Source organism: Oncorhynchus kisutch, linkage group LG13, assembly GCF_002021735.2.
Source record: "Oncorhynchus kisutch isolate 150728-3 linkage group LG13, Okis_V2, whole genome shotgun sequence".
NCBI classification, from domain to species: Eukaryota; Metazoa; Chordata; class Actinopteri; order Salmoniformes; family Salmonidae; genus Oncorhynchus; species Oncorhynchus kisutch.
The window spans coordinates 63,576,533-63,598,091 of record NC_034186.2 but is presented as its reverse complement, the minus strand read 5'-3'; the positions used below and the strand labels follow the sequence as shown (position 1 = coordinate 63,598,091).

General features: G+C 45.1%; 2 protein-coding genes across 6 annotated transcripts in view; both read left to right on the top strand.

Moving 5' to 3' along the window:
* LOC109901924 (ubiquitin carboxyl-terminal hydrolase MINDY-3-like) overlaps window positions 1-2,470 on the top strand; it is a 47,371-nt gene extending 44,901 nt beyond the window's left edge. Inside the window, exons 13-16 of one of the 3 annotated variants that reach the window (XM_020497932.2) lie at window positions 1,057-1,144; window positions 1,361-1,426; window positions 1,897-1,968; window positions 2,054-2,470. In XM_020497932.2, the coding sequence (XP_020353521.1) occupies window positions 1,057-1,144; window positions 1,361-1,426; window positions 1,897-1,968; window positions 2,054-2,203 (376 nt within the window). In that variant the 3' untranslated portion in view covers window positions 2,204-2,470. Of the gene's footprint in view, window positions 1-1,056; window positions 1,145-1,360; window positions 1,427-1,896 lie in introns of all 3 variants that reach the window. The other 2 variants (XM_020497933.2, XM_031786897.1) reach the window with 2 other exon arrangements.
* Window positions 2,471-7,835: 5,365 nt separating this feature from the next.
* Window positions 7,836-21,559, top strand: part of LOC109901708 (integrin alpha-8-like) — a 48,368-nt gene continuing 34,644 nt past the window's right edge. Inside the window, exons 1-12 of one of the 3 annotated variants that reach the window (XM_031786894.1) lie at window positions 7,836-8,503; window positions 9,175-9,323; window positions 11,172-11,272; window positions 11,402-11,525; window positions 13,208-13,269; window positions 14,975-15,020; window positions 17,345-17,470; window positions 17,551-17,595; window positions 18,083-18,126; window positions 19,220-19,276; window positions 19,416-19,468; window positions 19,911-20,116. In XM_031786894.1, coding sequence (XP_031642754.1) covers window positions 8,316-8,503; window positions 9,175-9,323; window positions 11,172-11,272; window positions 11,402-11,525; window positions 13,208-13,269; window positions 14,975-15,020; window positions 17,345-17,470; window positions 17,551-17,595; window positions 18,083-18,126; window positions 19,220-19,276; window positions 19,416-19,468; window positions 19,911-20,116 — 1,201 coding nt within the window. In that variant the 5' untranslated portion in view covers window positions 7,836-8,315. The remainder of the gene's footprint in view (window positions 8,504-9,174; window positions 9,324-11,171; window positions 11,273-11,401; window positions 11,526-13,207; window positions 13,270-14,974; window positions 15,021-17,344; window positions 17,471-17,550; window positions 17,596-18,082; window positions 18,127-19,219; window positions 19,277-19,415; window positions 19,469-19,910; window positions 20,117-21,559) is intronic. The other 2 variants (XM_031786895.1, XM_031786893.1) reach the window with 2 other exon arrangements.

Here is a 21,559-nt window from a genome sequence, read left to right as displayed (position 1 = left end):
TGCGGAGCTCTTAGTTCATGCAGCCATCTCGTTCAAGGGTCACGTGGTCCCCTCTACATGGATTTTTATGTTGTATATTTTTTTATTTACCTCAACACCGCTTTCTATCAATTTATATATCAGACCCTCATGACAAATTGAGTCTCAAGCTTTTTTTAAATCAACAAAGCATGATTAAATGTTGCTTTTGTTTTGTTTATCAATTAGGATGTGTAGGGTGAATACCTGGTCTGTCGTGTGGTAACTTGGTAAAAAGCCAATTGGATATTTGCTCAGGATGTTGTTTTCACTGAGGAAATGTAGGAGTCTGCTATTAATGACAATGCAGAGGATTATTTCTCTGACTGCAACATCAGATGACACACACACCCACACACAGTCTTAACTGGGTTATCAGCCTCTGTGTCTGAGCATGTAACACTCCTCTTATTTCTGCCTTAAAAGGGAAATGTTTTTCTGTTTTATCACTGTGGAATAAGAATAATATTACTGCTGTAACACACAGGAATGTCTAGTGGTATATTTAGTATCACACATACACACACCAGAACTCCTCATCAGACGGGGTTACCGTACATTTCTCCAGTGTTTGCTTTCTTACACATAATCTTTTACACAGAACATGACACATTTATACCTCACAGTCCTTCACACCACCTCCCTCCTCACCTCCACCATTCGCGATCCCTCCTCCCCACCCCCTCAGCTCCACCCACGCTCCTCACCTCTACCCCTCCCTTCTCCACCCCTTCGGCCTCCCCCCTCACCTGCACACCTTCCCCCTCCCTCTTCACTTCCACCCCTCATCCTCCCTCACCGCTCCTTCCTCACCGCCACCCTTTCCCTTCCACTAGCTCTCTCCCAATGTCTCTTCTTACTACCTCTCCCTCCATCGGACACACGGGGCTGATTTAGGTTTTCTGAAGAATTGGAGGCATGTCTCATTGCTGTACTTAGACTATGACAATTTTGAAATGTCTGACAAACTGAACTCTTTCCTCTCTTCCTCCCTCTTTCTCTTCCTCCCTCTCTATTCTTCCCTCGCTCCCTCTCCAGTGTGAGTCTGATGAAGAGTAAGTTGGATCCAGAGGGCTTGGGGATCGTGCTGCTGGCTCCGTTCCTTCTGGAGTTCTTCCCTGATCAGGTAACTGAAGAGGAGCTGAGATACTTTAAAGCTGCAGCGACATCCATAAAACATGCTGTGAAGACCGATTTGGTGTATGTGTGTACGTACATGAGCGCTTCTGTTTTGTTAGTGGCTTGTGGCTGACGATAGATATGAATTTGTTGAGTCAAATCTTTTACAGCAATGCACTGGTGACAAATGTTTAAATATATATTTACACAAACTCCTGTTCAGACAGGGACTCTGTGGCAGGGAACCATGGCTGAAGAGTGGGAGAGCGAGAGGCAAAGAGAAAGAAAGGTGGGAAGAGGGAGGGGGGACAGAGAGAGACGAGCGGGAAGTGTGTTAAAGTGATCAGGGCTTCGGGGACTCACCAGAGGAATGGCCCTCGGCCACAAAGAAATTATACTGCCATTAGCCAACTGGACACACACACACAGACTGAGGTTATGGTTTCACGTAAACCTACTCACACAGTCTATTAGCATTCTGGAACGTCCCAACAAAGTGTTTGGCTCTGTGTCACTATTGACTGGTTTCTAATATAGGCTGTTCTGTGGGATTGGGGTTATGGTTTCACAAATGCGTGTGTGTGTACACGCACGCTCACACACACACGTATGTGGGTTTGGGGTTATGGATAGGGTTTCAGGCTAAAGTATGCTGAATTGTCTGTGGGTTCCCATATACACACCTTCCAGAGCAGAGTTATCGACACGCATCCCAGAGATGACTCCATGATTGTTAACTGGTGTATATTGTGTTTTCAGGATACTGGAATCCCAGACTCCTTCCCTGTCTACCACTACAATGGCCTGAAACAGTCCAACCACAACGAGAGGGTAAGATATACCTCTAAAACAGCCTGAAAGTGTCACACCACTATGATAATGTAAGGTGTTGGTGTGTGTTGTCTCTCTTTGTCAGGTGGAGTATGTGCAGGGTACGGCCCTGGTCCTGGGCTTGGAGGACCCCATGGTGAGGACAGATGACACTCCAGTGAAGCGCTGCCTCCAGACCAAGTGGCCCTACATAGAACTGCTATGGAATACTGACCGCTCCCCTTCACTTAACTAACTCGCTGCTAGGGTGGTAGAGGACTGACTGATCTCTACAGGAAAGAAGGCCACAAAGACTGAGACACACAGTACATGTACACTGCTGCACACACACACAGCAATTTGCTCACTGTCCTGGGCAGGACAAAAACACACAGAACATATGCCATTACACACACACTTGTTTACTGTTAATGCTGTTGTGTTTTACATGACTGTAAATGAAGTCACAGGATGTTTTTGGTTTGTTGTAAAAATCTGAATGAATTATTATTGTCACCCTGTAGATGACTGTTTTATACTCTGGGATATATGCACCTAAAAAGAACTACATGTAAAGGAAACAGCTGACCACGTTGGATGTAAACCTGTAACTGACTGACTGGAGCTATGCTTCTGTAACACCCAGCTTTCTGACTGTTAAAGAGATAAACAACCAAAGCTTTCCGCAAGACAAATATACAGTGGGGCAAAAAAGTATTTAGTCAGCCAACAATTGTGCAAGTTCTCCCACTTAAAAAGATGAGGCCTGTAATTTTCATCATAGGTACACTTCAACTATGACAGACAAAATTTGAAGAAAAAAACCCAGAAAATCACTGTAGGATTTTTAATGAATTTATTTGCAAATTATGGTGGAAAATAAGTATTTGGTCAATAACAAAAGTTTATCTCAATACTTTGTTATTTACCCTTTGTTGGCAATGACAGAGGTCAAACGTTTTCTGTAAGTCTTCACAAACGGTTGCTGGTATTTTGTCCCATTCCTCCATACAGATCTCCTCTAGAGCAGTGATGTTTTGGGGCTGTTGCTGGGCAACACGGACTTTCAACTCCCTCCAAAGATTTTCTATGGGGTTGAGATCTGGAGACTGGCTAGGCCACTCCAGGACCTTGAAATGCTTCTTACGAAGCCACTCCTTCGTTGCCCGGGTGGTGTGTTTGGGATCATTGTCACGCTGAAAGACCCAGCCACGTTTCATCTTCAATGCCCTTGCTGATGGAAGGAGGTTTTCACTCAAAATCTCACGATACATGGCCCCATTCATTCTTTCCTTTACACGGATCAGTCGTCCTGGTCCCTTTGCAGAAAAACAGCCCCAAAGCATGATGTTTCCACCCCCATGCTTCACAGTAGGTATGGTGTTCTTTGGATGCAACTCAGCATTCTTTGTCCTCCAAACACGACGAGTTGAGTTTTTACCAAAAAGTTATATTTTGGTTTCATCTGACCATATGACATTCTCCCAATCTTCTGGATCATCCAAATGCTCTCTAGCAAACTTCAGACGGGCCTGGACATGTACTGGCTTAAGCAGGGGGACACGTCTGGCACTGCAGGATTTGAGTCCCTGGCGGCGTAGTGTGTTACTGATGGTAGGCTTTGTTACTTTGGTCCCAGCACTCTGCAGGTCATTCACTAGGTCCCCCTGTGTGGTTCTGGGATTTTTGCTCACCGTTCTTGTGATCATTTTGACCCCACGGGGTAAGATCTTGCATGGAGCCCCAGATCGAGGGAGAATATCAGTGGTCTTGTATGTCTTCCATTTCCTAATAATTGCTCCCACAGCTGATTTCTTAAAACCAAGCTGCTTACCTATTGCAGATTCAGTCTTCCCAGCCTGGTGCAGGTCTACAATTTTGTTTCTGGTGTCCTTTGACAGCTCTTTGGTCTTGGCCATAGTGGAGTTTGGAGTGTGACTGTTTGAGTTTGTGAACAGGTTTTTTTTTACACTGATAACAAGTTCAAATAGGTGCCATTAATACAGGTAACGAGTGGAGGACAGAGGAGCCTCTTAAAGAAGAAGTTACAGGTCTGTGAGAGCCAAAAATCTTGCTTGTTTGTAGGTGACCAAATACTTATTTTCCACCATAATTTGCAAATAAATTCATTTAAAATCCTACAATGTGATTTTCTGGATTTTTTTCTTCTCATTTTGTCTGTCATAGTTGAAGTGTACCATTGATGAAAATTACAGGCCTCATCTTTGTGGGAGAACTTGCACTAAATACTTTTTTGCCCCACTGTATATGCACACACACACACACACACACACCTATTTCAACTACATCTGAGTTAGTTTGACCTCTTAATACTGAGGCAGGGTATCCCTGACCTAGATTAGGTTTACTGCATTATCTCCATTGAAATAGTCCAGGTGCAGCCTAAATCTGGGGCTGGGAAAGTAGCCTCAATGGTTTTTACAGGAGATTACACACACACACTGGTGTTTACAGCATAAATGGACCAATCACAGCAGAGATATGAAGACATTCCTCCTGTTTAGTGGTTTGACCTGGAAGTAGAACCTTTGGCTGGTTTTACACGTTGCGCAACTTCTTTCTTCACACCAACGCAGGACGTGATATGGTATTTGTCGTCACCCCCCCCCCCCCCCCCCAAACGAATAAACCATTTTTTCACTTCTCGTGTGTGTGCTTGTTCGACGTTGCCAGCGATTGCCGACTGACTAATCTACACATCACCTTGCATCATAGTCTCGCCTAACCATCTGTCTACTTGCATCATAAGTAACTACTCATTATTGTTTGTAGATCAGTCAGTCACAATTTAACTACAATTCATCATGGATTTGGACAGAATGCTCTCGAACATGGCCTGTATGTATGTGTGTACATGTGTCAGTCTCCGTATGGTGTATGTGTGTTATTGGAAAGGGGATATCTCTGTGTCTTTGTTGGATGAAACTGGGAGAGAGAGGAGAAAACAATAACAGATGGTTGAACTATTGAGCGCACACTGAAACTAATACAAATTACAACGCTTTTACCTGGTGAGGGACCCTCATAACACAGGCATGCGGCACACCAAAGAGAGGAGCACTACTCTTTTTCTAGTCCTCTGTGTGTGTGTGTGTGCACGCACATGTGTATCTGCGAAGAACTGAAATCCTGTTGAATATCTGTAGTCTCTTTTTTTCATTCTGTTCTTCTTGGATTTACACGAAAGCAGTTGAGAAAGAGCAGTCCACCTATCAACATTGTTCAAAAGGGCAGTTTTAAGAGTGCTGTTCACGTGTGTGTACACTTGAGTTAAACTGTCCACCTCTATATGCCTGCACACAGCAAGCAGAAACATGCTCAGTTGCACAGTTAGCATATGTGCTCCATGAGAATGGCAGGTACACAGGCATGGTAATTCTGTTTGTGTCTGTCTGTCGTTGGTCACCATGTGCATGTGTGAGACCATATGCTGGTTTGTAATATAATGAGCCACTATGGTTCCATCTGTCTCTGGAGTTCAACACTGACATTCACTACTGTTCAAAAGTTTGGGGTCACTTGTTTTTGAAAGAAAAACAATTTTTTTTGGTCCATTAAGATAACATCAAATTGATCAGAAATACGGTCCAGAAATTGTTAATGCTGTGTACTACTCCCTTCACAAAACAGTACAAACGGGCTCTAACCAGAATAGAAAGAGTGGGAGGCCCCGGTGCACAACTGAGCAAGAGGACAACTACATTATAGTCTGCCTAGAAGGCCAGTATCCCGGAGTCGCCTCTTCACTGTTGACATTGAGACTGGTGTTTTGCAGGCACTATTTAATGAAGCTGCCAGTTGAGGACCTGTGAGGCATCTGTTTCTCAAACTAGACACTCTAATGCACTTGTCCTCTTGCTCAATTGGGCACTGGGGCATCCCACTCCTCTTTCTATTCTGGTTAGGGCCAGTTTGTGCTGTTCTGTCAAGGAAGTAGTACACAGTGTTGTACGAGATCTTTCGTTTCTTGGCAATTTCTCTCATGGAATAGCCTTCATTTCTCAGAACAAGAATAGACAGACAAGTTTCAGAAGAAAGTTATTTGTTTCTGGACATTTTGAGCCTGTAATGGAACCCACAAATGCTGATGCTCCAGATACTCAACTAGTCTAAAGAAGGCCAGTTTAATTGCTTCTTTAATCAGAACAACAGATTTCAGATGTGCTAATATAACTGCCAAAGGATTTTATAATGATCAATTAGCCTTTTTAAATGATAAACTTGGATGAGCTAACACAACGTGCCATTGGAACACAGGAGTGATGGTTGCTGATAATGGGCCTCTGTTCGCCTATGTAGATATTCCAATAAAAATCTGCTGTTTCCAGCTACAATGGTCATTTACAACATTAACAATGTCTACACTGTATTTTTGATCAATTTGATGTTATTTTAATGGACAAAAAATGTGCTTTTCTTTCAAAAACAAGGACATTTCTAAGTGACCCCAAACTCTTGAACGGTGGTGTACATTAACAGGGAGGGAGGGAGGGAAGGGGTAGATTGAGATGGAGAGAGAGGTACGGACAGCAAGAGGAGTGCAGAGAGACATAAGGAAAGAGATTGAGAACAGCAGAGGGAAAGAGAGGGAGGGGTAAAGAAGGAAGAGGGCATGCGAGGGGAGGGGTTAAGGAGAGTTGGGGAAACTTGTCTCCATCTGGTAGGTCAAGGTTGCTCACTTTGACTCCCTCTCATCACCATGCAGCCTCAGATTATGTAACAAGCACAACACACACAACCCCACCTGGTTCATATCACTTGTCAGAAAATATGAAGAAGTGGTTAACAGTAACATCCCATCTCTACACACGCACACACTAACATAGAAACACGTACATTTTAGCCTAAGTACTTCATTTTGGACAACAGCTAAATAAATTGTTACTCAGGTCATCACAGATCACAGATGTTTGGACAATGTGGTCCACATAAGTCATGTTTCTCTAACACAAATGGACATAGAGCATCTATTTTAACATGTCCCTCATAACAGCTGAGAAAGAGCAGTACTCCACAGCAGTCACAGTTTTACAGCTCCCTATGACTTTATGAGACTTTCAGTCTCTTGACAACAATGAAACACTCTGAAGTTTCAATTGAATTAAAACTCCTGATGTTGATTAGGAGCAGACTGAGTTAACGCAGGAACACACACACTTTACACACACACACACACACACACACTGGAGTAGTGATGTGGGCATAGTGGTATGGTCTGCTTTGATAAGACAACACTTCAGATATACTGTACAGGATGTAGGCTATGCAGGCAAGATGTCTACAACACACACACACACACACACTGGAGTAGTGATGTAGGCGTAGTGGTATGGTCTGCTTTGATAAGACAACATTTCAGATATACTGTACAGGATGTAGGCTACGCAGGCAAGATGTCTACAACACACACACAAGTTGTGTGTGGATCAGAATAGGTTACGAATTTATTTATAGCTTCACTTTTGGGAGAGGACTCGCGCAGGACAGGGGACTGGTAACGCGTGCCGTGAAAACCCATCACACACACGCACATAGGCCTACACACACACAAACACATTTAGACACACACAACGTGTTAGGCCTAACCCATCTTTAGTTTTAGTCCGCGGGCTGGCGTGTTTAACTTTAGATCTCAGTAATAATTACGCAAGATAATTACCGGTGATTATTCTTTAATGGAAGGAAACGCACCTAATTAAACCCGCGCGGTCAGAATGAACGGTTTAATAATAAAACACCGCGAAACGCGAGATCTGTAATATCAGACTTCAATCAGTATCACCACACTGACTGAGGTCATGCCATATTATAGGACTATTGTGCGTGCGTGCGTGTGAGTGAGTGAGCGAGCGAGCAAGAAAGAGAGAGAGAAATAATTAGTACATCCACTTTATAGTATTATTGCTTCTCGATCCAAACCTACGAATGGAGAAAATTGCTTTTTTCCCTCCATATAAAACGATAGCTTTATGATGCAGCCACTTGGCGCGCGTTCTGATGTGGTCTGGGTACGGTCTTGAAGTGGGTCGAAGTGTTGTGCAACGGGGGCGCGCACAGAATAGAAGCGCGCTGCCGCAGCGACAGGAGAGTCTGGCTACAGGCTGTAGAGGAGTTTAGAGTGTGTGTGAGTGAGAGCATCAAGAGATCTGACCCGGCGGAGAGTGTGTGTGAGTGACTAGTGTGGGAGACAGCGGCGAGAGCGGAACGCACGGGGACGCACAACTTGGGATAACTCACCTGGCTGGACAGAAACATCTCTCTCCCCCCATCTCGCCTATCATCTCTCTCCTTGCTAAGGGATTCGAGCGGTGTGATAGACTACTGGTCTGGCTGCGGGGAAGGTGTTAATGTGTGCCTATAGGATGTATGCATTTGGTGGGATGTTGTGTCGCGTGGTGTCGGTGCTATGGCCTGTCCTTTCGGTTGTCTCGGGCTTCAACCTGCATGCGGAGCGCCCTGCGGTGTACCGAGGACCAGAGGGGAGCTACTTTGGTTACTCCGTGGACTTCTACCGACCGACCCCCGAAAGCAGCACGTGAGTCCGAAACAGTCCGAGACCACAACTATCACTTTAAAACATTGCATTTTTTATGTTCTTAATTTCAATTTCGAACAGCCTACAATGGTCTGCGGGTTCACGTTGGGTTAATATGAATTAAGTCTGGATTCCCCGAAACAACATGTCCGGACAGAGAGATGGGTTCATTCTCCTAATAAAATAGTAGAATAAAATATCATTATTTCAACAGGAAATTCGTCTTGCAAGTGAACACAAATACAGTAACAAATGTCACAGAATAGTAAGCTGTTGGGTGTTTTCCAAGCCCACCAAGACTACAGGAAACAATATGTCACATTGCTAGTAGCCTACTGTGCTTTCTGTGCTGACTCCGTGATGAGCGCTGGGATTTGTAAACAAACTGAGGGCTGTTTTATTACCAAGATGCTCCTATAATGATTCTTGTTTCAGCTCCTTAGTTCTATGCTCTGGATAAGAGCTTCTGCTAAATGACTAAAATATTAATGTGTCTTGTCCAATGTATATGTGAATACTCTCTCTCTCTCTCTCTCTCTCTCTCTCTCTCTCTCTCTCTCTCTTTCAGAGTGTGTGGGTCTTTGTGTGTTAAAGACAATTTCTTTCTCTTAAGTTTTGTGTGTGAACATTCGGTTAGTGGCACTATATCTCTGTCATGACTGTCCCTGCAGGTTGAGTGTGTTGGTGGGAGCGCCCAAGGCCAACACATCCCAGCCAGGCATCATAGAGGGAGGAGCTGTCTACTACTGTCCCTATCCCCTAAACCCTGACCCCACCAAGCAACCCTACAGCTGCACACAGATACCCTTCGACAACACCAGTGAGTTACACCATGCGGTGTACCTGTGTGTATGATGTGTGTGTGTGTGTGTGTGTGTGTATGTGCTAGTTTTGCTCTCACAAAGTTAATGAGTGAGTATGAAGGGGTTAACTCCTGCCCATGTGGTTGGCTTCAGGTTTCAGGAGCACAGAAGAACTGTACATGTGTGTTTTGTGTTCCTGTTAGAAGTGTAATTTCACCCGATGCACTTACATACATCCGGACAAATAACAGAACACAAGAGAGCGCCCTCACCACTAATGTGTGTGTGTGTGTGTGTGTGTGTGTGTGTGTGTGTGTGTGTGTGTGTGTGTGTGTGTGTGTGTGTGTGTGTGTGTGTGTGTGTGTGTGTGTGTGTGTGTGCGTGTGTGTGTGTGTTATGATCCACATGGTCTTTGTCAGCTGGAGTGTGTATGAAGAGGGCCATAGAAAAATAACTACTATTCATGTCTATGAGAAGGATATGTCGGTGGGTGGTGGCTGAATGCATCTGTCTGTCTGGTGTTCTGGAATTCGGGTCCTGTCACCTCTGTTCCTTTACTGAAAAACTACTTCCTGTTGCACTAACTGGTCTATTCTGATAGGATGGGCAATCAATTTCATAGAGATTAATAACTCCTCCACTGTCGTTCGCTCTCTCTCTCTCTCTCTCTCTCTCTCTCTCTCTCTCTCTCTCTCTCTCTCTCTCTCTCTCTCTCTCTCTCTCTCTCTCTCTCTCTCTCGCTCTCAATTATCGTGGGGGAGGGGTAAAGTGTGAGTGTGTAAGAAGCGGTCAGCGGGCTAGGGGGGCTAAACTGTGAGCACATGGGAATTCATTTTCCCTCTGAGACTGTGAGACTGGAGGGGATAAGAGGGGGGAAGGAGGGGATGTCTGCTTTTTATTAGATCTTCAGATTTGTGTGTGTGTGTGTGTGTGTGTGTGTGTGTGTGTGTGTGTGTGTGTGTGTGTGTGTGTGTGTGTGTGGTGGATATGGCTAAGTTTAGTGTAGCCTCATTAATACAGGTTCAAACCAGCGACATAAGGGACAGACACACCCACGCATATAATCTATCATCACACACACACACACACACACACACACACACACACACACACACACACACACACACACACACACACACACACACACACACACACATAGAGCCATACAGGGGGAAGGAGAGAGAGATTGAAGGAATTAAGCAAATTAGACTAGAGAGGGTGCATTATGGTGATCAGTGTCATGGCTGTGGTGTGCCTGGCCTGGTGCAGTTAAAGGGAAGAGAAGTAGCCACTTACTGGGTTAAGGGGTAGGAACAGTGTGCAGGTGTGCATGAGGTCATTCTAATGACAAAACATGACACAAGACATATGGAGATAGCTCACTCAAATTTCATAATTAGCTCATCTCTTTCTTACCTTGTCGTCTAGTATGGGCCGGGAGAAACTGCAATCTTCAGTGTGTGTGTGTAGGCTGCTGGTGTTTTATGAGGCGTAGAGACTCCGTCTCTCTAAACAGGCCCAGCTGGCCTTCAATAACACAGGAAAGGATCTGCATTGGAGCAGGCTAACACACACACACACACACACACACACACACACACACAGTCATGCACATTTTGAGCATGATAATGGACATTAAAGATCAAGGTGTATTTCTAGAAACTTCAATAGAAACATCATTTCAAAAAGTTAGTGATGTCCATGTTACTTTAGTTAGCTAACAAATCTGGGCCTTCCATGGTGTATAGGCAGGCATGACCCATGTTGTACAGAGACTAGACCTATTAGGGCTGGGCCAGGTTGATTGATACCATAATAAAACTCTCTCCCTCTTTCCCCCCTCCCTCCCCCATCTCTCTCTATAGATAACAGGATGATTAAGGTTAATGGCACCAGGGAGCCTCTGGAGTTCAAGTCTCACCAGTGGTTTGGAGCCTCAGTTAGAACTCACAAAGGCAAAGTGGTGGTGAGGAATGATATTCTGTCTAACCCTAACCCGTCATAGATGTAAACCACCAGTGCTATGACTAACTAATACACTTTGAACCATTCATATACATGTATTGTGTGTGTGTGTGTGTGTGTGTGTGTCTAGGCCTGTGCTCCTCTCTACCACTGGCGTGCTGTGAAAGTGAACGGTGAGAAGGACCCGGTAGGAACCTGCTATGTTGCCGTGCAGAACTTCAGCGCCTACGCAGAATACTCACCCTGTAGGACCAGTGAGTTCACACACACACTAAGGTCACTAGCAGGTGGCCATTCGTAAACACCCACTGGAACACACAACGTGGCTTGGGCAGTATACCGTATATACCGTATACTGGGGTATTTGGAAAAAAGCCACGGGATGGTTTTTCAATTAATTTGAATATTTGTAGCAACTTTTGAAGTTATTACCTGCAGTCAACTTGTGCAATACCTTAGGAGATAAAGCAGATTGCGTTCTTCATTTTAACCTGCCACAATATTTTAGATGAAGCTTACAGTAGTTCCCCAGAACAGTTGAGCCAGTCACGTGTTTGTTTGTTAATAGCACCACGGGAGAAAGCGAGCTGATGAGTCCATAACTTTCTATATCTATTGGCGAGTCTCTGTTGTGCAGCGCACATGAGGTGATGAAGTTACACTTGGATGCAAATCACTGCTAAATAATGGCTTTCTGCCAGAAGTCAAAGAGCTCTGGATGAGTTGTCTGTATAGCTGCATAAGTTGTCTGTATAACTGCTGCCCCCCGTTCATCTCCCCATCTACTCCGTGTACACATGCTGCTCTTCTTTTAGAAAAGCACGCGTCACAACATTTCATTTGCACAACATCTCTTGTTTACTTTTGCTTGGAAACGTCCACACTCACCGTAAATGACATTCGGTAGCTACTTGCTATGCTTGGATTACTTTATGAGCTGGATTTGTCTTCAATTAGTTTATGTTCATTTTCGCCCGTTAGCATTTAGCTATGTAATTTCGCTATTAGTTTGTGCAAATTTTATTACCATTCTGGTAATAGAGGCCCAATGGGCTTTTCTTGCATTTTTACCCCCCCCCCCCCCTTGTGTAATATTGTAAATCCCGGTATGAGAGAAGGAAGGTATGACAATATGAATATCTGAATACCGTCCAACCTAATGCACAACTCTTATTATTGACTCTCTACACAAACATCCTGACACACGCACGCACACACACACACACACACACACACACACACACACACAAATGCACCCACACACCCGTCTGGTGTTTTAGTGATTCTGGAGGTTATTTAAGGGTTTGTTTTATGTTGTCAGTGATATTCTACAACATCGACATCAAACAACCTAAAAGGAAAACATAAAACATTCTACTCTACTGGACAGTTTTTATTGAGATCAACGTGATGGTCCCAAGGGGGTTCGATGCACAATGCTACTGTACAAACCCAGCACACCTGCGCTCGCACACGCACACATACACATATCTACACACACACACACTCAGTCTCTGTAATGTTTCCAACCCAGTGTGTGTATTTCAACAATTCTCTCTGGGAGCTTCCTGTTTAGAATTTAATGTGGATTTATGACCTCCGAGCTTACACACTCCAGCTAACACACATAGCAGTCAGTATGTGTGTGTGCGTGTGCGCGTGTGTGTGAGTAGTTACGACTCATTTCACCTCTCCTCGGGGTGCCTCTGGAACATGGGGAATGATTCATTATCAGCCAGGTTTATACATACACACACACACACACACACCATACACTCTGATTTCTTCCACATAGAGTTTGGACATATGGAATAGTGGAGAGGTAAAGTTCGAGCTACATGGAGGGTCAGACTTTGTGGAACACTTTAACTAATAACAATTCATCATAGGAGGATTGAAACGATGTTCTGATATGGTGTGTGATTGTGTTTGTCAGATGATCCAGACCCGGAGGGACAGGGTTTCTGCCAGGCCGGGTTCAGTGTGGACTTCACCAAGGTAACAACCATCACTACCCACGTGACGTCCTCATCACCGTCCATGTCATGACATCCTCATCACTGTCCATGTCATGACATCCTCATCACCGTCCATGTCATGACGTCCTCATCACTGTCCATGTCATGACATCCTCATCACTGTCCATGTCATGACATCCTCATCACTGTCCATGTCATGACATCCTCATCACTGTCCATGTCATGACAATCCTCTCAATACAGAGAGAACCCCTTAGTTATTTTCTAACACACAATCACAGCCGAGTCAACATATTCCCGAGACGTGTGTGTAAAAAGACCTGTTTGTCATAACAGCCTCCCTCCTCATCCTCACTTTCTCTTTGTCTGACTCCTCCCTTCTCAGGACCATTTTTATCTGAATATTAAAAAATGTTTGGGTAACAATGAAGTACCTCACTGTGATTGTTTCCGATTAAAAGGGTAAAAATAAACAAAAACAGCTTCTTAGCAAAGAGCAATTTCAAAGCAAGAATTTTGCTATAACTGTCTGGGAGTGGTCTGAGTGGAGAGGGGAAAACTGAAAATTAGATGTTATTGGCAAAGAGTTTTGGAACTGACTTTCTTATTGTTCTATCAACTAATGTACTACCTGGTGATGACACCAGGCAGGCCAAAACTACATCCCAACAAAACAGGCTGACATTTCAGATGGTCTTTTCAAACAGCTCTTACACTAAAAGGGCATTATCATAATGTGGAAATATATATAAAACACAGGAAAGTCATGTTTCTAACTGCACTGGGCCTTTAAAGTGCATTGAATTTGGTTTGACACAGGTAGATTAAGTATCGTCACTTACAGTGGGGCAAAAAAGTATTTAGTCAGCCACCAATTGTGCAAGTTCTCCCGCTTAAAAAGATGAGAGAGGCCAGACAGTCTGCTTGGAGTTCGCCAAAAGTCACCTAAAGGACTATCAGACAATAAGAATCAAGATTCTCTGGTCTGATGAAACCAAGATTTAACTATTAGACCTGAATGCCAAGCGTCACGTCTGGAGGAAACCTGGCACCATTCCTACGGTGTGGCATGCTGGTGGCAGCATCATGCTGTGGGGATATTTTTTGGCGGCAGGGACTGGGAGACTAGTCAGGATCGAGGGAAAGATGCAAAGTAAAGTACAGAGAGACGCAGGAGTGACTTCGGGACAAGTCTCTGAATGTCCTTGAGTGGCCCAGCCAGAGCCCAGACTTGAACCCGATCGGACATCTCTAGAGAGACCTGAAAATAGTTGTGCAACGATGTTCCCCATCCAACCTGACAGAGCTTGAGAGGATCTGCAGAGAACAATGGCAGAAACTCCCCAAATACAGATGTGCCAAGCTTGTAGCATCATACCCAAGAAGACTCAAGACTGTAATTGCTGGCAAAGGTGCTTCAACAAAGTACTGAGTAAAGGGTCTGAATACTTATGTAAATGTGATATTTCAGCTTGTTTATTTTTAATACATTTGCAAAAATATCTAATAACCTGTTTTTGCTTTGTCATTATGGGTTATTGTGTGTAGATTGATGAGGTGGGGAAAAAAACAATTTAATCAACTTTAGAGTAAGGCTGTAATGTAACAAAATGTGAAAGTCAAGGGGTCTGAAGAGTTTCCTAATGCACTTTAAATTCAGCTTTTGTCCAGTCTTGAGGAAGTTAGTCCTAACCCTGGACTGACCCAGACTTTCTCTTCCTCAGGAGGGGACACTGGTGGTGGGTGGACCTGGCAGCTTCTACTGGCAAGGTAACATTAGCTCCCTCTATGTGAAACAATAGAATTGCAAAAAAGAGGCAGAGAGAGGGAGAAAGAGATGAGTTTAGCAGCACGATCAAGGCACATTCCTGCACCAGACCTGGATTCACATAGTATTTGATTAAGCACTGCTCCAGTTCATTTCTCTCATTCCTGATGTGCAGTTTGATCCCAGGAGAAGCCAGATTAGGACAATGTAGAGTGAGAGCCCCTGCCTCCTCTCTCTCTGATAGGAAGTGTTTGAGTGAGTCTAGTCTCAGTTGTAATGAGCTGATCAGAGGGAAATGGGGTGTGGAGGAACTCCCACTCACCATGATAATTAGTGTGTGTTGGAGGGCAGACACCTGCTTCACAGTGGACCTTGAAGTTGGAAAGTGTGGGTGTGTGCTGTGGGGGGCATGGTGGGAGGGGTTACTCTTCCTGTCTCTCCTGTCCTGATGTCTCCTTGCTTATCTTCATTGAGGTGATATTAGCACACAGCTGTGTGTGTGTGTGACGGTGAGTGTGCATTTGTGTGTTTATGAGAGACAGTTACTAATACAGGGTAGTAAACGCTCCTCCTTTTATCACGGTCACATCATGTTAACCTCTGTGCCCTATCGCTCCAGTCACTTAATTCATTTTAAAAATTGAAAGAGGATAGGAACATGCTTTTACAACAAGAACTGCCTACTATGTCTGCCATATGTGTAATGAATATGATGGTAGACAGAGAGCTAGTTTCAAGCGCAGGGTGTAGCAGGTGTTTATTGTAAAGGACCACAGGAGGAGGCAGGTAGCTGGGTCCAGGGGCAGGCAGAAGGTCATACAGAGGGGGTCCAACAAGGCAACAGTACAGGCAGTGAAAAGGCTGGTAACGTAGTCCGGGAGATCAGGAAATATGTAGATTACAGGAAATCTGATAGGCTAAGGTACAGGCAGGGAATAGGCAAAAGGTGTCGTTTTTGCCTGCCTCACTAACGATCATACACGGGAGGAGTAAATCACAGGGAAAACCAGCTCAGAAAGACATGTGTCACAAAACAAACAATACCTCACAGTGATGGGGTGCAAAGAACTGAACCAAATAGTGCGTGATAATGACATACAGGTGTGTGAACAGGTGATCAGAATTCAGGTGATTGGGATCTGGAGAGTGAGCTGTGTTCAGGGGATCTATGTGTTTGAGGGTGTGAGTTGGATGCAGATGTTACAATATGCCTTCAAAATGGAACGAGAGACAGAAGTGGGTGAGAGAGAGAAAGAGAGATGGATAGTCAGTGAGTATTTTTATGAGTTCATATTATGGTGTATTAATCCTTTGTTGAAGGTGGTTTATGATCTCTATGCCCCTGGGGTGTGTATAAGCGTTTGTGTGTGTGTGTGCATGTCATTGCCCTCAGCTTGGCTCAGCTTCCTAGTGTTTAAACACTTCCTCTAGATGTTTATAAAAGCTCTGAGCAGAGAGTTTATTGTCTCTAATATACAGCTATTATCACAGGTGTTTATGCTGAGTTATTATGGGAAGCCTTTTATACAGCTTATTATCAGAGGATCTGAAGGAACCTCTTATACTATCAGTAATGAGGAAGTCTGCAGAGGGCTAGGGGTCTGTTTCTGTAATTAGGGTTAGGAGCTGTCTGTGGAGTGTGTGTGTGTGTGTGTGTGTGTGTGTGTGTGTGTGTGTGTGTGTGTGTGTGTGTGTGTGTGTGTGTGTGTGTGTGTGTGTGTGTGTGTGTGTGTGTGTGTGTGTGTGTGTGTGTGTGTGTGTGTGTGTGTGTGTGCGTGCGTGTGGAGAGGGTCTGTTTCTGTGTCTGTGGTTACGGTCTGTGAAGAGGGTCTGTCTTGTCTGAGTAGAAGGTCTGTCTTTGTAAGTCTGTGACTTGGGTTAGGGTCTGTGTAGGTATGCGTCTGTATTTAGGCTTAGCGTTAGGAAAAGTTGGAGTCTGAGACAGGGGCGATTTCTCTCTGCCAGGACCCACCACATTAAGGAGGATTGATGTGAGGTTGAGCTGGAGATAAAGCAGTAGGCCTATGTTTGTCTGACCTCCCCCTCCATCGCACAGCATTTGCTACAATAGCAGAGAGAGAGCGAGCGAGAGAAAGTGTGTATGTGTGTGTCATTCTAACTCCTGCTAACGAGGTGTTTCAGTGTTCCTCAGGGAAGAGCACCTCATACCTGTGAGTTTCATAACAAATGGCAGGAAAGTGTGTGTGGGGGTGTGCATGTGTGTATGATAGAATGACAGTGCGGAAGTTATTGCTCCCCATTGGGTCTGGGGTTGGCCTGTTTGTTAGTTGACCATTGTGTGTTTCTGACCTCTCTCTCTCTCCAGGTCAGGTGATGACTGCAGGCGTAGCAGAGATATTGAATGGTTACTCTCTGAAAGCCGTGCTCAGGAGAGTCCCTGGAGAGAAACACACACACGCTGCAGCTGATACCCATGACGACAGCTACCTAGGTAACACACACACACACAGTTTCATCTACACACACAAACACTCACACGCTCACTCACTAATATATCTCTCTTGTCTGCAGGTTACTCTGTGGCAGTGGGGGAATTCACAGGAGACTCAGAGCAAGGTAAAAGACAACACTTTCATCTCTGTGTGTTTGGTGCTTGCAGGGTTTCAGAGGCTACTCCCATGAACCGTAACTAACTAGTAATTACACTGCAAACTAACCAAGAAATGTAACTTGCTACAAAACTATATGTTCTGCCTCCTACATCTTCCTAATTAAAACATGGCACCAAGTGCCAAACCAAAGGTTGACACATGGTTGTATTATGATTTTATTGTGGTTGTAGGCTGGTTGTGGTCTCATCTTTGAATTCCTTAAAGCTGGAGCTTGCTGGCTTGGGTCTGTGGTCTGGTCTGTACTGGGAGCAGGGTTGGGGGAGGTACTCATATCAAAACCACTCTCTATCTTTCTATCTTTCTTCAGCTTTTAGTGTCTTCAGTCAGGGTGGCCTAGAGACAGAGACACACTGAAAGGCAGGCATCCAGACAGGCAGACAGAAAAGCAGGCAGGCAGTGTGATGTAATGTGTGTTCCTCTCTCCTTTCCAGAGCTGATAGCTGGTGTTCCGAGAGGGGCACAGAACTTTGGATATGTAAGTACAGAATCACACGCATGCATAACAGCACACACACACACACACACACAGTATATGTAAGTATTGCATTTTTAAATTCCTGTGTGTCCAGAGAGGAAATGTTTCCAATGTAGAATTCCATTCCTAGTTACTATCGCTTAGCAACAACAACTCCCCCCACTCTGACCACAACACAGTCCTATCTGTGTGTGTTTGTGTGTGTCCTGGACTCTCCTAAATGACACACAACTTCCTCTCCATGAGAGCTGACCCAGCCTGACCCCTTTCCCTGACACACACATGACCCCTCACCTCTAACACACAGCTCATTGCCTGCTCACACACACGCGCACACACGCACAGACACGCGCACACACTGACAGACACTGAAACCTAGATAGAGATGTATTCAGAGCAGACAAGACTGTGAGGTTGTGTCAACAGGCTCTGGGGCCGGTAGCCCTCACATTTGTGGTCAGTGGGCGTCAGGGTTAGGTCTGTTTGGCCTGATGAGACTAGAGTAGCTGTCAGCCCACGTTAAGCCTCTCAGACCTGGGAAGACAACCAGCCTGACACCCCTGAGAGAGAGGTGGAGGAGGGGGGGCCAGGGAGTTAAGTGTCTGCACATGTATCTTTCCCTCTGTCTGCCTCTCTCTGTCTGTCATTCCGAGCGACTGTCTGTGTGTATGTCCGTCCGTCTGCCTGTCCGCCTGTCTGTTTCTCTATATTTGTTGGTGTTTTGTGTATGTGTTTGTCTCTCTAACTTTGTGAGTGTGTGCACATGTTTATGGGTGAGTGTGTGTAGCCCCTGGCTGTCTCCATGTGGTTGTTATTGTAGGTCTTTTGAAGGAATTCCCAACCCCTCTGTCTCCCCCACATCTGGGGTTATGGAAATGGAGGGTACGGAACAGAGGAGGGGAGGGGGTAAGGCAATGGGGACGATGGGGTTTGAAGGGGCGAGACAGGGGGAAGGGGGACCAGGCAGAGGGAAGGAAAGAGTTTTGGGCTGAAGAATTCTGTTTCTATTTCAGCTCATTACATCCTGTGAATGCGTTTGCATGATGCCTGTGTGTACCCGTATTAGATGTGTGACTCTTGTGTCCTGTTTCAGGTAGCTGTGATTAACTCCACTAATCTGACATTCATCATGAACTTCACAGGAGAGCAGGTCAGTAACACACAGTAACGTCACACACGTACACATACACACACACATACACACACTGCTATTAATCTTTTACCTGACTACTTTATAGCACTGCTGTACATCCCTGACTGTAGAGTCATGTTGTGAAATGTTTTGTCAGATGGCTTCCTACTTTGGCTATTCTGTGGCCGTTACTGACCTCAACGGAGATGGGTGAGTTGTCTGTCTGTCTCTCTCACTTTTTCTCTCACTTTCTCTCTCTCTCTCTCGCTCTCTCAATTTCATTTTCAATTTAAGGGGCTTAGCTTTTCTCTCTCGTCTCTCTCTGTCTGCCACTTTGTCACTTCTTCCCTCTCTTCCTGTCCCTACAGATCTTCATGGTTCTTGCAGTGAAATAATTGTTTAGTCCGAGCTAAGAATGAAGACAGTTGAGTGGGCGAGGGGGGAAGGAGAGGGAGAGGATTGTTAGTATGTGTTCCAGCTGTAGCTTGTTCTCTGATTCTGATTACTGAACTCTATTTCTGGAGCCAGACCACATCCTTTCTGACATGTCTGTATAACACACTAAGCTGTGTGTGTGTGTGTGTGTGTGTGTGTGTGTGTGTGTGTGTGTGTGTGTGTGTGTGTATTCTAAAGCTGTGTATCTTTCCCCCAGGTATGATGATGTACTGGTAGGAGCCCCTCTCTACATGGAGAGAGAGAGGGAGAGTAAACCCAAGGAGGTGGGCCGTGTCTACCTGTACCTCCAGCACTCCCCGCTCACCTTCTCCGAGCCCCTTCTCCTGACGGGAACACACACCTTTGGACGCTTTGGCACTGCCATCGCCCCGCTAGGAGACCTCAACCAGGACGGATACAACGGTAAGCTGTGTGTGTGTGTCTTTCACCTCTCTTTCTTCCCGTTCAGTGTCCACTCCCAGTGTATTGGTAGGCAGAGGTTTTTATATGTTTCCTCTTCATCTCTGGCTGTTTGGTCTTGGAGAGCGGATATCTTATCAGATGCTCCGATGGGGGAAACCGAAGGTTCTTCAGCCAATCAGGAATTGCGGTGTTAGTGTTTCCTTGTGGAGTACTTCCCCCACTTCCTGTACTGATGAGCAGGGTTTGAGGTGTGTGCGCGCGTGTGTGTGTGTCAGAGAGAGTTATTTTTCATCTCCAGATGTCAACTAAGATAGGGGCATCTGGAAGTTTCTGTCCCGCTGCCCAGAGTTCATTCTGCCTCTCGTTGTGTTTGCTTTTAAAACACACACACCAGTGGAGGCAGATGAGGGGAGGATGGATCATAATAATGTCTGGAACAGAGCAAATGGATTCGCATCAAACACATATTGGATACCATTCCACTCATTCCACACCAGCCATTACCACAATTATCCTCCTCAATTAAGGTGCCACCCACCTCCTGTGACACACATATATATATATACACACACACACACACACACACACACACCCAAACACGTTCAGGTCTGGAGCCCAAATGCTTTTCGGAGCCTCAGGCATTTCTCTGGTGAACATATGATAACAATCCTACTTAGTTATTTATGTATGTGTTTATGTTCTTAAAATGAGCCACTCTCCCTCCACTCCCTCCACACCATCATCATCAACAGTACTAAATCAATAAACCTGAATCAATGTATATCAGTGTGGAGGCATAACTCAATCAGTCACTCAAACGCACATATAAGACAACAACCTCTCCCTCAATGTGAGCAAGACAAAGGAGCTGATCGTGGACTACAGGAAAAGGTGGGCCGAACAGACCTCCATTAACATCCCCGGGGCTGTAGTGGAGCGGGTCGAGAGTTTCAAGTTCCTTGGTGTCCACATCACCAACAAACTATCATGGTCCAAATACACCAAGGCCGTCGTGCCGAGGGCACAACAAAATATTTCCCCCCTCTGTCACACAGCCTGGAGTGGTGGGTGCAGAGTCAAGCACAGAGAGCAGAGGATAATGTGGAAAACCAGGCTTTATTGCGGCATCCACAACACACGCCCAAAACAACAGGCGAATATCAAAGAAAGTGTCCAACCCAAAACAGGGCACAAACAGACAGGGAGCACAACACACAACAACCTTGACTAACAGAGAACAAGCCCGCACAAAAAAAGGCGGGCCTAACAGGCTTAAATAGCCCTGAACCAAAACTAAAACAAGAAACAGGTGCAACCAATAAGACATAACAAACAGAAAAGGAAAAGGGGATCGGTGGCAGCTAGTAGACCGGCGACGACGACCTCCGCCCGAACAGGAAGAGGAGCCACCTTCGGTGGGAGTCGTGACACCCTCAGGAGACT